The sequence below is a fragment of the Hippocampus bargibanti genome, linkage group LG02 (assembly GCF_051943395.1).
Source record: "Hippocampus bargibanti isolate YZ-2025 linkage group LG02, ASM5194339v1, whole genome shotgun sequence".
Classification (NCBI taxonomy): domain Eukaryota; kingdom Metazoa; phylum Chordata; class Actinopteri; order Syngnathiformes; family Syngnathidae; genus Hippocampus; species Hippocampus bargibanti.
The window spans coordinates 18,440,867-18,454,702 of NC_142735.1; the positions used below are offsets into that span (position 1 = coordinate 18,440,867).

At 40.7% G+C, this 13,836-nt stretch overlaps 1 protein-coding gene across 4 annotated transcripts in view; it reads right to left on the reverse strand.

The window, feature by feature from the left end:
- Positions 1-13,836, reverse strand: part of fgf13a (fibroblast growth factor 13a) — a 101,590-nt gene that overhangs the window by 25,763 nt on the left and 61,991 nt on the right. Inside the window, exon 1 of one of the 4 annotated variants that reach the window (XM_088989793.1) lies at positions 4,515-4,627. The exons of 2 other annotated variants lie outside the window; for them this stretch is intronic. In XM_088989793.1, coding sequence (XP_088845919.1) covers positions 4,515-4,560 — 46 coding nt within the window. In that variant the 5' untranslated portion in view covers positions 4,561-4,627. Of the gene's footprint in view, positions 1-1,350; positions 2,037-4,514; positions 4,628-13,836 lie in introns of those variants that run through there. One more of the 4 variants, XM_088989791.1, reaches the window with a different exon arrangement.

Below are 13,836 nucleotides of genomic sequence, written 5' to 3' on the forward strand. Positions count from 1 at the left end.
ACCAAGATAGACAATTTAATAATGGTTCCCACCATTCATGTGCTATACAACCCGTGAAACCTTCTGAAAAAGTGTGAGAGGAAGTTAGAATAAACTCAAATGAATGTGGTTGCAAAAGTGTGCGCACCCACTTGTAATTGTGATGTTAGCTCTTGTTAAATGGGAGTCGCAAACTACCATTTACCTATGATTCTACCCTCCCCCCCAATAAATACAGATGCTCGTTGTACTAAGTTCATCCTGTCTACTTGATATCTAATTTAAAGCAGATTCTTTACTTACAGACAGTGTAACACTCTGCTGCTGTTGAAGACAGACTTTCAAACTACCCTGTATTATTGTTTTTTTTTTCCATTTGGAACACAATTTCAGGTAGCCCGATACAGACACATGTTGGCTGCCGTCGGTCTAGTTGTTCACTGTTAATGTCAGACCGTGCAGAATCAAAACTGTGCAATATTATCTCTGCAGATACAACGTTTGTGTTGTTTTTCTTTAAATTCTGCAGGAGTCTCCCAAACAAATAGTAATAAGTATTATTTGCTTACTTTTTATGTGACTGTTTTTGATTAGATATTAGTTATGTTACCTGTTTTTTTGTGCAACCAAAGCATACTGAGTAAGTCAATTTGTAATTAAATTGAAACCAGTTAAAGATAATTTTGGTATATGTGCATAGTTTTATGGGATGCTAGGATTTTTTTGTTAACATGAAGATCAGAGAATTGTCATCAAATGCCGAGTAGTTTTACTTTATTTGAATGTTACTGTACCGATGACCATTTTGCGTTTGGGGGCCCTTTAATCGAGTATCTTCATCTTTATTAAGTTCATAGAGTTGCTTGTTCTGTAGCCACAAGGGGACGTAAGCCAGTGTCTTATTTTGCCAGTCCCAAGCCCGGATAAAAACAGAGGGTTGTGCCAGGATGGGCATCCGATGTAAAAGCTTGGCCAAAACAAACATGCGAATCAAACCTCTGAAGATGGAGGACATCGAAGGGAAAAGCCGAATGAAAAGAAGACTTTCTAGATTCGCACAATAAAAGTTGGGGACATGGCCAGAGTAAAGCTACTGCTATGTCTTAAATAATAATCTTTCTTATATCATCTTCAAAATAAAAATGAACTATTTTCAACATTTCAACAACACATACAGCTCATGAAGTACTTTAACATGTTGTATACAGTGTGATTTTTTTTCAATGTGTAGACAAAAGTGCGCATCTGTGGAGTCAAGGAAGCAAAGTAGACACCCGATGGGATTCCCCTTATTTTATCAGGGTGATTCATGGCGCATATCAATGATTTCACATTTGTCCCGCTAGCCGAGGAAAATGTTACATAACCGACCTGGCCGTCTCCTGCGCCTCTTCTTGGATCCGAAGAGTTTGACCCGCGAAAACACGTTGAGTCGGCTGGGCTTGTCGCCGCTTCCTTTGCTCTTACTGGGGCTGCTGACACAGCGGCAGGCGTTGGACTTTTCCCGCTCCCTCGCCTGCCTTTTCTGCCTAATGAGGGAGCTGGCGATGGCTGCGGCCATTGCCACTTTGGCAGCCGGATGATAACACGCACCGGCTCTTGTCTTGAGTCCAAGTCACAAGCGGGGATGCTGGTCCCAATGCTTGCTCAAGAAATATCAGTCAAGCAGTTTCACGCAGTCAAATGAGATCCGGATCAAAACAGAAAATAATAACAAGTCAGGAATTGACTCGCGTTCCCTAGTCGATCCTGACAAGGACTTTCTCCCTCTAGCCACATTATTTTCTCCGCAAATGTTCTCTGAAGCTCCTTTGCAGCATCCTGCAGCTGCACGCGCTTCTCCCGCCCGGCGAGACTCCAACGCGCAGCCGGTGCGAACACCTGTTTGCAGCACGGCTGCCTTCAGCAGTTGACCGCGATGACGATGGAAGAAGGTGTGGGGGGGGAGGGGGGCGGGTGTCAACCTATCGTTGACGTGGCTTTTTCATTGCTCTCTTGAAGGGAGGCGAGACCAAGTAGCAGCGGTGCGCGCCTCATGTTGGAGGCGAGGTGCAGAGTGCCGAGAGCTGCCTGAGAGCATCCCACCTCCAACTCGCAGAATGAGCAGCAAGGGGGGCGGGAGTAGCAAGTGCACAGATGCATCCAGCATGTGCGATTGATTGTCATTCTCAGTTTGTGCAGCTTATGTGTAAAATGCCTACTTTCTAAAATGGTCCAAAGAGTGTGTGCAATAAAGGAAAATTAGGAGGCGGGGGATAACCTTGATAATCGTATTTTTGTAACACAATGAAAGCGTCATGAGGTGTTTTTTACACTTAAATGTCTATATAAATGTATATATAGTGTATATAACACATTTTTCACGATGCGTCTCAATGTAGTTTTATATCATTTCAGGTTGTGCTTTCTTAATAAGAAATATGTTCCGTGGCCTTGAAACTTTGAGGGACTTTTCAAAATTCATAAAAATATGAATTATATTTGGTATGACTTTTTTGTCTTTGTTTCGCTCGTCACCATGATAATTTTATTTGTAGCCATCTTATCCTGTGACTGTAAAGTGACCTTGATAGTCGCTTATAAATAAAATGTTTGATTATTATTATTATTATAAAAATGCATGTGAGTTCTTGAGTTCCAAAAATGTTTTCTTCAGTGACTGGCTAACAGGAGAAATAGCTCCTCGCATCCAGTATTTTATAGTGAGGCCAACGAGCAATTCATTCCATATCCATATTATAATCAATAATCTAATCGATTTCAGATCGATTCCTCGATCGAGTGCCTTGCTTGACAAGCAGGTCAATGGAAAAGTCTCCATATGCAAGTCAACTCTGACAGTCCAAACTTGACCCGATGGCTCCCTCTCGTGTCTATTTGGAACCCTGTGTTGGCACAATGCAAATCAAACCTCTGAAGATGGAGGACACTGATTCGCTGTGGCGACCCCTTGAAGGGAAAAGCCGAAAGGAAAAGGAGTATGTTAAAACGTACTCAAATGTAATAGAGATTTCACTTGTCACATGGCGGTTGTTGTTTTTTTTTTTTTTTAATGTGATCACCCAAAGTCTTCTAGACAGTATATTCTTCTCCTTGTATGAATTGTTGTGGTCAATTTAGTTTTCTTACTGAGCTGGAGCCAGTCAAGGCAGGAGATGGGGTAACCCTGGACTGGTCGCAAGCCAATCAGATACACTCTTAAAACCAGTGAGTCAAATTTGGTGAAATGGTTATTAACCCAGTGCTGAATCTAAAAACAACCTAGGGGTTTGACCCACCCAGTAGGTTGGGTGAAGATTCCAATCCAACATGCAGTAACCCCCCCCCCCCCACACACACACACACACAGGCAAGTTAAGACCCCAAATAAATTGGTTACTAGGCTATTAGCATAGCTGTGGTTGACCAAAATGCACGTTATATAAACTCATTTTACATTACTAGCTATTTCCAAAAGTGGATCATCCAACACTTGGGTCAAACATCAAAAAGGAACCAACTCACTAACTGGGGTCCATTTGGCCCCTAAGTATGGTTGTTTTTGACAAAAAGTAATTTTTTTGCAACATTAAATTCACTTCAACAACAAAACATTTAACACACAATTTGGGCTTAAATGTCAAAAAGTGGGTCAAATTGTGTTATTATGGACATTTCTTAGATTCCCCCCTACCCCCATTTTGTGCCGTATAATGCAAAAAAAACCCAGTTAGTTGGGTCAAATTGACCCCAGTTATTGTTCCTTTTTTGACCCAAATTGGTTTATTTTTTCCCATACTCTTTTGATAGTGATTCTAAGAATGCTATATTAACTTCACAACAAAACTGTCAAACGCCGAGCTGATTCAGTAATTCAGCCCACCAAAAATCCAATCTTCCATGCAGTTGCTCGGGAAAAATTGGTCCAGTCAGCTCCAAATCCACAGCCACCCAGCAAGTGGGTTCGAAAAACAGTCCAGAAATATTTTGTGTTTCCGGAATTAACACCCACATTTACAGTTTACAGTACAATTTTAGGTCTTGAATGAAACATGCATGCTTTTACAATGCGGACATGGAAACCGGAGTATCCGGAGAAAACGCATACAAGCACAAGGACTCGTCCGAGCACACTAACTCCACACAGGCCAGAGTCCAGATTCGAACCCCAAACTTGAGAACCACTAGATCCGCCATGCCACCAAAATTACATAATGTCTCATAAAACAAAAAGTATGACTTCATTCTTTTTGCAGAGATCCCTTTATGGTCTTTAGCCATAAAAAAGGAAATGCCAAATGTAGAAAAGCACATTCTTAAATGCTGACTTGAGCTAAAAAGCTACAAAAACACATTTTGGATTTATATTATTATTATGTGAAGAAAACACAATACAATGTAACCAGAAAGCTCTAAAGAGCCACAATTTCCCACAGCTGCACATTTCAGGACCATGGACAGTTCCTACACATTTCAAAAGACACTCATGAAACGCAGCTTTAAAAATAAAACCCTAAAAACAATCAAAGATGCTAAATATCCACTCTCGAGCCTACCTGAGACGGTTTTTCTTAAAGGAAAGCTCATAGTTCGAGCGGACATGAAAGCCAGTTGCGGGCGGCGTCGGTTGAAGCGGAACAGCCTCCGGCACACATTCAGCAAAGTTGGAGCACGTCGCCGAGAACAACTGTCAGAAGATGCGCGTGAGACGAGCACGAGTGTCGGGGCGTGGCCAGCGGCGGGGAAGATCATTACAGGACATTAGGCGACGTTAGGACTTTGAGGCTCATTAAACATTCATTTGGAGGGATGATGCTCCATGCGTGTGCATTGAGGGTAAAAGTGGTTAAAAAAAGGATCCTTCTGGTCATGTGGGGGGCAGACAAGACTTTGGTCTCATGTTACACAGACGCTGTAAAGTGATCCGATAATGCACCGACTAAACCGGTTATTGTGGGCCTTTCCACTCTGAAGCAAACAAATATCGATAGCCAATCGAGTGAGACAATAAAAGGGTGGCGTGCGCTGACGACAAAGAGTGTTTACAAGGACGTTTGTTTCCTCTGCGGCACGAAGACCCAACACAAAGCAGCTTGGCTCTGCAAACTTGGACAAATTAAGTACATGCAACATTACAGCCGTCGCAATCAATCACATGTAGTGGATCTTTGTTGCATCCCAAAAAAAGTCATTGCTATTTATAACATCCATTTTGATGCTTTTTATTTTTGACTTGTAAATGGAACTTTTTTTTCTCTAACAGGACTTCTATTAAACATGCAGCCTGGTCAAAAGTAACCCAAATGTGTTAAAATAGCTAAATCAGTGTTAGGTAAGAGAGTGGCCCAGTCAATGCTGGGTTATTTATTACCAATGCATTGGGTTGAGAATTTAACTCAGCATAATGGGTCAAAATTTTGATATGACAGGGGGTTTAAAAAACTGCACATAGGGATTCATGAGTTACGAGTACCAACAATTCGATTATCAGGTGAAGGTCAAAGTCAGGAGAATTAACAAAATAATAAATAATAATAATAAATAATAATAAATAATAATAAATAATAATAATACATTTCATTTCTAAGCGCCTTTCAAAACTCTCAAGGTCACCAATTCATGAAACTACTAAAATGATATTTTAAAAGACAGTTTGGCAAGCTAAATAAAATTAAGGAAAAATACGTCGCCACCTGTAACCTAGCAATAGAAAAAAGTATATTTCTCTGTCAAGTAAATTCATACAAGAGACCTAAAGAACATCACCGGACTTCTGCTAGATCCTCTTCAGTTTGCCTACCGGGCAAACAGGTCTGTGGAGGATGCAGTCAACATCGGACTGCACCACATCGTCGACCACCTTGACAACACAGGAACCTACGCAAGGATCCTGTTTGTGGACTCCAGCTCTGCGTTCAATACCATCATCCCAGAACTCCTCATCCCCAAACTTCTCCAGCTTGGTGTGTCCCCCACGATCTGCCAGTGGACCCTCAGCTTCCTGACAGGACGGACACAACAGGTCAGACTGGGAAATATATCATCCACAACACGAACCACAAGCACTGGAGCCCCGCAGGGATGCGTCCTCTCTCCATTGCTCTTCTCTCTCTACACGAACGACTGCATCTCAACGCACCCAGCTGTCAAATTCATAAAGTTCGCAGACGACACCACGGCCATCGGTCTCATCAAAGACAGCGACGAGTCTGCGTACCGACAACAAGTGGAGCAGCTGGAGCTCTGGTGCAGACGTCACAACCTGGAGCTGAACACGCTCAAGACAGTTGAGATGATCGTGGACTTCAGGAAACATCCATCACCACAGCTACCCCTCACACTATCCAACTGCCTGGTGTCAACCGTTGAGACCTTCAAGTTCCTGGGAATCACAGTCTCCCAGGACATGAAGTGGGAGGTCAACACCAACTCTATCCTGAAAAAGGCCCAACAGAGAATGTACTTCCTGAGGCTGCTAAAGAAGCATGGCCTGCCACAGGAGGTGCTGCAACATTTCTACACGGCTGTCATCGAATCCATCCTGTCTTCCATTCTTCCATTACCGTTTGGTTCGGGGCCGCCACAAAAATTGACAAAATCCGACTTCAACGGACAGTTAGGACGGCGGAAAAAATTATTGGCACCGCCCTACCCACTCTCGAGGACTTGCACACTGCAAGAATCCAAACTAGGACGGGGAAAATCCTACTGGACCCTCCGCACCCTGCCCACCACCTTTTCCAGCTACTCCCCTCAGGCCGGCGCTACCGATCCATGCGCACCAAATCCAGCAGACATTTAAACAGCTTCTTCCCCCAAGCCATTAACTCTTTGAACTCTTTCAACAGTAGCCAAAATGGAACTGTATAGTGCCACTTAGAAGTTTTTTTTGACGACGATACTAGTGCAGTGTGTTCTACCGGAAACAAATTCCTTGTGTGCTCTACATACTTGGCAATAAAGATGATTCTGATTCTGATATTTTATATGCATTTGTTTTTGTATTATTATTTGACCATACAAAAAAGGAAATGTCTTTCGGGGACTGTACAAAGGCTTTTTTTAACTCAAGAAAACTCAATTAAAATGAAGCATTTTTGAAATGGCTTGTTAAAATTTGGAGGGGAAGAATTGCTACCAAGTGGCGCAAAAGAGGGTATTTATGCCCGTTTGTAAACTTCACTAAAGGTCACGCCCACGACCCTCATGACGATGAGTCAATCAGACAATTGATGAATATTTTTTTATGAGCCATCCATCACCCTGTGGACAAGCACAATAGAAAACAGATGGATGGAAACAAGTTAGTTTCACGTCACCATTTTGACCACTAGATGGCAGAAGACAACACACTCGAGAACACAATGGCTACCTCGCTATGCATTTATTTTTTATGTAGCGGCAGATAATGGGTATTTATTTATTTATTTGGGTGTTTATGTATTTAGTCATGTATTTATTTATTCATGTATTCATTTATCTACATGTTTATTTATTCAATTGATTATCTATTTATCAATCCATCTATCATCTATTTATTTATTTGTGTGTTTGTCTGAAGATAGAGGACAGTGATTCGCTGTGGCGACCACTGAAGGGAAAAGCGGAAAGGAAAAGAAAAAGTGCAATATATCCCAAATTTACTTTGACAGGTCACCCACTCATGTCACACTCACCATAGACCATTTAGAATCTCTAATGAAGCTGACAAGCTTGATCAGCTTGATTGATTGTTCAGTGACCAGTGTTCCAAGGAATAATTACAGGGGGTTGTCAAGTCAAGATCTACCCTGAAATAAAGATACTTTAGTGCCAAATAAATTCAACTATTTCTGGTCTGACATTCTCTACACGCATTTCAACACCTCAAGAGGCCTTCTGCCATCCTAACAGCAAGTCCAGCTGGACAAAAATAAACCAAGCTGACTTAGTCTCCTTTGAAATCTGCTTATAGACCAACACTACAGAAAAGACACAAGACTTGGCTGTCGCATCCAAAAAAAATTGAATCAGTCAAACCTGAAAAGCAGCCATATAAATATAAATCACATTCAAACACAGTCGATTGACCATTCTTATGATTTTAGAAGAGGTGGAAGGGAACTACTTTTGTCTGAAGCTCAACAAACTTCAATAAAGATCCACGGCACATAGATTTCACATAGTGGCGGCAAAGCACTGCTTTTAGCCGAATGAAGTTTCTCAACTCAATTTAGCATGAGTTCATTGTCACCAAGATGCCACACATTAGGAGTAAAACACTAATTTTATCTAAATGAAGCTTAAAAACTGACTTCAACGTAGTTCCCTGGGACTATGACATCACAAAATCTTGGCAAGGCATTATTTTTGTCTGGGCGAATCTCCTCGACTCAGTGCTAAAATGCTAGTAAGTGCTAAAATGCTAGTAAAGCACTACTTTAGCCTTTTTTTAAACCTTTTTTTCAAATTTATAGCCGTATTTTATCAATTCATTTATCTGTATTTACACTGGGATGTATCTTGATTTTAATCATCGCTTCTCTGCACTCATGAAAGACTGTATAATTCCCTAATGTATGAATGGCCCCTATAAAAATTAATTTGTCTGAGTGTTTGAACTGAAATAGTCTCCTTTCATATGCTTTGTAATCACAAAGATTACAAGTCAAATCATGTGAGGGACAAAAAAAAGTCTCCAATCAGACCATAAACTACGTTCCCTCATCTGCATGTTCACAGGTGCGGAAAATACATAACATGCGGGACCAACGTGCACAACTGCATGATACCCGTTGCCATGGAGACCACACATGCATTGCGGCGTGTATGAAATAAAGAGGTGGGGGACGGAAGGGAGGAGACATAATGTGATGGAAGGATGGGTGGGGGTTGGGCATGGAAGGCTTCAGTCAGTTAAGGTTGCAGGAGAGGAGACACAATCAAGCTTGACTGGGTGGCGCCTGAACACCATGTCAACGCCCAACGGGGGAGCACTCAAGAGCAACAAGGTTACACATGACATACAAACAGCATTTGCAAGTCAAACTTGAGGAAAAAAAATCTGCTATATATGTACTATATTTCGATTTTGTTAGCACCCCTTAGCTCTCCAAATAAAGGTGAAGAACATGAACTTATATTTCTCAATATATCTAGTGAAAATATTCAAGTATATATATATATATATATATATATATATATATATATATATATATATATATATATATATATATATATATATATATATATATATATATCATATATATAGTAAAGTCTCGTTATATCGATATCGGATATATCGATAGTCCCGGTTATATCGATACTATTTCTATGCACGCACGGAGAAAATTACATGCAAACAGGGTCGGATATATCGATAGTCCCGGTTATATCGATATTTTTTCGGACTCCCTTGAATATCGATATAACGAGACTTTACTGTATATATACACACACACACACCATCTTTCTTGACATCACTGGACAAAAAAAAGAAAAAACAAAACGGCTAATTAGGCACCGACAGAATTCTTGGCATCTGTCACGTATCCTCTCAACTTTTGTTCAGTCGCTGACTTGAAAGTGCTCGTGATCAGCACTGCCACAACTTCTCACATTTTTCCCTCTCCTCCAAGCACAAAAACAACCAAACTACTTTTCACAGATCATCAATGGAAGCTGAATACGGCAACGGAACAAAGCGCTGGCTCGAATAGTTTCAGGATGCATGGAAGCTGCCATATATTTGTTTTCAGCGAGTGTGCTTGCTAATCATACAAATTGCGGAAGAGGTCTCTTAGAATTTGGACAAATGCGTCTGTTGTCCACTGCTATGTGTCTTGGACTTTTTTTTCGTATTTAGACATGCACACTCTTGTGCCATCTTCACTCATGTGAAGATGACGAGTGAGCTGAAGCTAATGAATTGAAACCTTGAAGTGCAGGTCGATCTATGGTTTTATTTTAGAGTATGGCGCTACCCTGTTTTTCATCTGTAGCAGGGACTGTGAAATGTACCATCCTGAGGGATTTTTTCCCCAAGGTCCACCAGCCTCTACAAACATAACTAACATACAAATCCCTAAAGGCTATTCCTCTTTTGCATTTCGCTTTTCCCTTCAGGGCTTGCCATAGGGAATCAGTGTCCTCCATCTAACCTGGTTCTGTGCATCCTCTTCTCTCGCTATGAGAATACAAAACTGTCTGTTTCCTCTTGAATGGTGGAAGGGATGAATTCTATCCCTTTATTCTATTTCACTTAAGTATTTTAAACCAATTGTAGCTCGTATTCAAATTGCAACCAGTCTAAAGCAACGAGTGTTAAATTAATAAAAGGGTGACTCCTCAGGACTTGATGACACATGAAAATACACAAGTACAATAAACAAATAAATAAATAAATACACAAACAAAAAGAATGAATCAATAAATGAATGAATAAATAAATACATACATTCCTTGAGCATTTTGAAAGGTGCTTATAAATGAAATGTATTATTATTATTACTATTACCGGTATTATTATTATTATTATTAAATAGATATATAAATAAATAGGCAGACAAATAAATGAACAGATACGTGAATAAATAAATAAATAAATAAATAAATAAATAAATAAATAAATAAATAAAATTTGTTTAAGTGCTATTTTATGTCCAGTGATGTGCGGTGAGGTTCATGGTTGGTGCGGCACTGACATAGTCAGTCAGATTTACAAACATATGAACTCTACAGCTTAATCACCATTTGATTGGCAACAGTTAACGTGTTTTGTTTAAAATGTCATGTCAGCATTCTTTATATATAGAAACTGTAGCATAGAAAAAATAATAAAAGAAAACGTTATTATCGTGTTACTTTTACTTATAAATGAAGTCCATGCACCGCTCCTTCTGAAGAAAGGCATCGAAAGCCTTCCTTATCTTTCTTCAGTTTTAAAAGTCTCTCTGTCTCAATGGCAATCACTGCCAGTGAAGAAAGTCGTCCTTGATCAGTCGTGTTCCGACTATGTTTTCAGTCTTTTCAGTGCTGAGAATTAGCGCTCCACTGATGCTGTAGTAGCTGGAACAGTGAGCACGAGCTGGAGCAACTTTGTCGCCTCAGGAATAGTTTCAAAGAGATCCTTCTGGGCCAAAAAGCGGAGAAGCTGTCCACCTGGCATATTTTAACAGGCTCTGCAGTTTCGCAGTTCATTTCTAATGACATCACCAACCGTTTCGATTAAATCCTTCTGTATTCTGTTTGTGAACATCTCCGCCAGTTTGACAGGCCAGAAAATACAGTGGATGTCTCCAAATGCCTTGCAAGGGTGTCATCTTTCTCAGCGAAAGCATGTAATAGTTCAACATAGCCACGATTAGCAGAGCCTTTACTTTCCTCATTTCCACGAAATGCCAGCTGTTGTTAGGCAAGGAAGCAGGTGGCATTGATGAGATCTTTTAAAATCTCTCGATTCTCCTCTACCTTAGCATTGTGGATGCTGATGTTGATCCTGGACATCCCAAACGTTTTTAGCGCGATTTGACTTTGAATGTGCGCAGTCAAGCGCTCATGAGGCTTCGTTGTAAAATGTTCACGTCGCAATATCCCATTTGAGTCCAGACATTGTCACAAGTTGAGAACAGAAGACAGGAAAAGCAGAAAAGGCGTTTTTTTGCTGGACATCCACACAGCCAGCCTTTTCGTGTGTACCAGTCGGTCTTCTGTCCCTTTGTCTGAAGCAAACCTTTTAGCTCCGGTCTTCGTCTTCCTTTAATTATTATCTCCTGCTTCGATTGAAAGTCCAGTTTAGAAATGTCTTTCAATTTAGATATGTAATCATCCATACTGAAAATAAGGCCAGTGTTTATAATGTACAGTGACTGTACATTATATACACCAGCTAAACTGTAGAAATTTAGTTCATATACTAAAAGTGTTTGAACACTTTAATAGCGATATGCAGAGGGACAGCAATGCGGTCTCACTGCAGAGCAAGCCAGCACAGTTAGCATAGTCATTGCACAATCCGTGGTGAGGCTCAACCAGCTGCTGCCTCACCGCTAGTCTCTACTTAGTATTTGAACAGTAAATGTGAAAATTCAGCGATTTTGAAAAAAAAAATCCAAAAATGGTGAAGTTAAATGGAAACAAACTTTAAAGTACAAATCACTAAATAAATATAACTGTTTCATTTATTTTTCATTTGATATTTCCATGACAGGTGAGGCACGGCATTACCTGCCTCCCCTGACTGCACGTCACTGTTTATGTCCAACCAGTAGGTGGCAGCAAAGACACGGCCGCAGTCTGCTGCATTTGTTAATCCAGTGCTTATAAAGTGTCTTCTCTTCAACCGCCCACGCCCCAACCACCACCCCCACACACACTCCACAGTCATGGAAAACATTACAGTCAGTACGATTAAATAATTTATTCCATGCCATTTTGAGGCAACATTGGGGCAACAATGGATCACTAGAAAAGAGGCACAAAATGGCGACCGCTTCCACAGGCTGATAAATTCCTTATATGGAGCTTGGACTCCCTCTTCTGGCGGCTTTTGGGTGCAACACGGTTCTCAGACCAAACATGTACAGCAAAATACATTGACGTGATGGAAGGACGCTTCAATACGTCTTTTTTACAGTCAGGGGGCGGTCCTTTCATGACGTCACGTACGGACTCGTCACCAACTCAAAAACAAGACTTCCTGAATATTCAGAGCGAGTCTTAAAACGTAAAATATAGCTATATGCGGTGGAATCTTATTAAAATACGCTCAGTAGAAGTCATTTGAAGCCATTTTACAAATTATGAACACAACTTGTCCGGAGATGTCGCTTGTCCTTTAAACTGCTATTACACCACCAAAATGATGATATTAAGTAGGCCATTGATGGTGTTTTTCATTCATTCTAATCATTAAAGGGTAAGTGGTAAGGCAAAACTATGTCGTTTGCTTTCGATTTAGACACGACATATATTAGGTGCTCTCAAAATGTCAGAAGCAAATATTTCTAATCATCCTAATTTCTACTGTTCCTTGAGTTCTCTCACCGCCCTCAATAAAAGAACTCCTTTGTCTCTCAGCTTTTCAGGACAACGAAGCACATTTCTGTCATCAGTGTTACACCATCACATCTCTGACTTGTCTTCAAGGAAAAGTATAAATTATGCCATGAGGTCAAATAGCACGGTAGCCAATTTAGATGTTAATGTCAACGAAGCCCACTTTAGTTTGGACACAGTCGCTCACCGCTGGTGCGCCCGAATAGTTGACATTGCATCACCATTGTAGCCGACTGCTGATCAAATTTTAAAGCATCTCACAGTGGCTGTGGACCACGACGCCGCGGGGATTGCGCGGTTTATTTACAAGTGCTTGAAAGACCCAAGCGAAAGCGGTAATGGAGACAGTCAGGGGGATGACAGTAAATGGGTCAATATCACTCTCAAGTGCCTTGGGTGTGCTTATCGGAATCACTTAGTCATCATGGAAATATCGCAGAATAATAAAGCTTGGATGTTTCATTGTCAACCTTTGCACATATACCACTGGAAAGTTAATGTTCTTAAAATGGTGATATGTGATTAGATAATAGCTGACAATTCATATGCAAAGATTTTAAAGAGTTTTAGTCCTGAATTATGGAGATACAGGATCAGGTTAAACAGTTAAAACCCTATTTTTTCGGGGGCGTTATAGCGAAAACAATGTCGAGTGACATACAGTATTTGCGTTGCTCCTCTCCATCTACATAAGAAATTGAGTGCCTTGAATTAAGATAATCCAACCAGCTATGCCTACACCACCATGAAAATACATCATCTCTGTAGCTAACCAACTGGCGTGGTTGCTTTAGAGCGCCTGGTTGTTTGCCGTAAGTGTACGTACATCACACAGAGATAGAC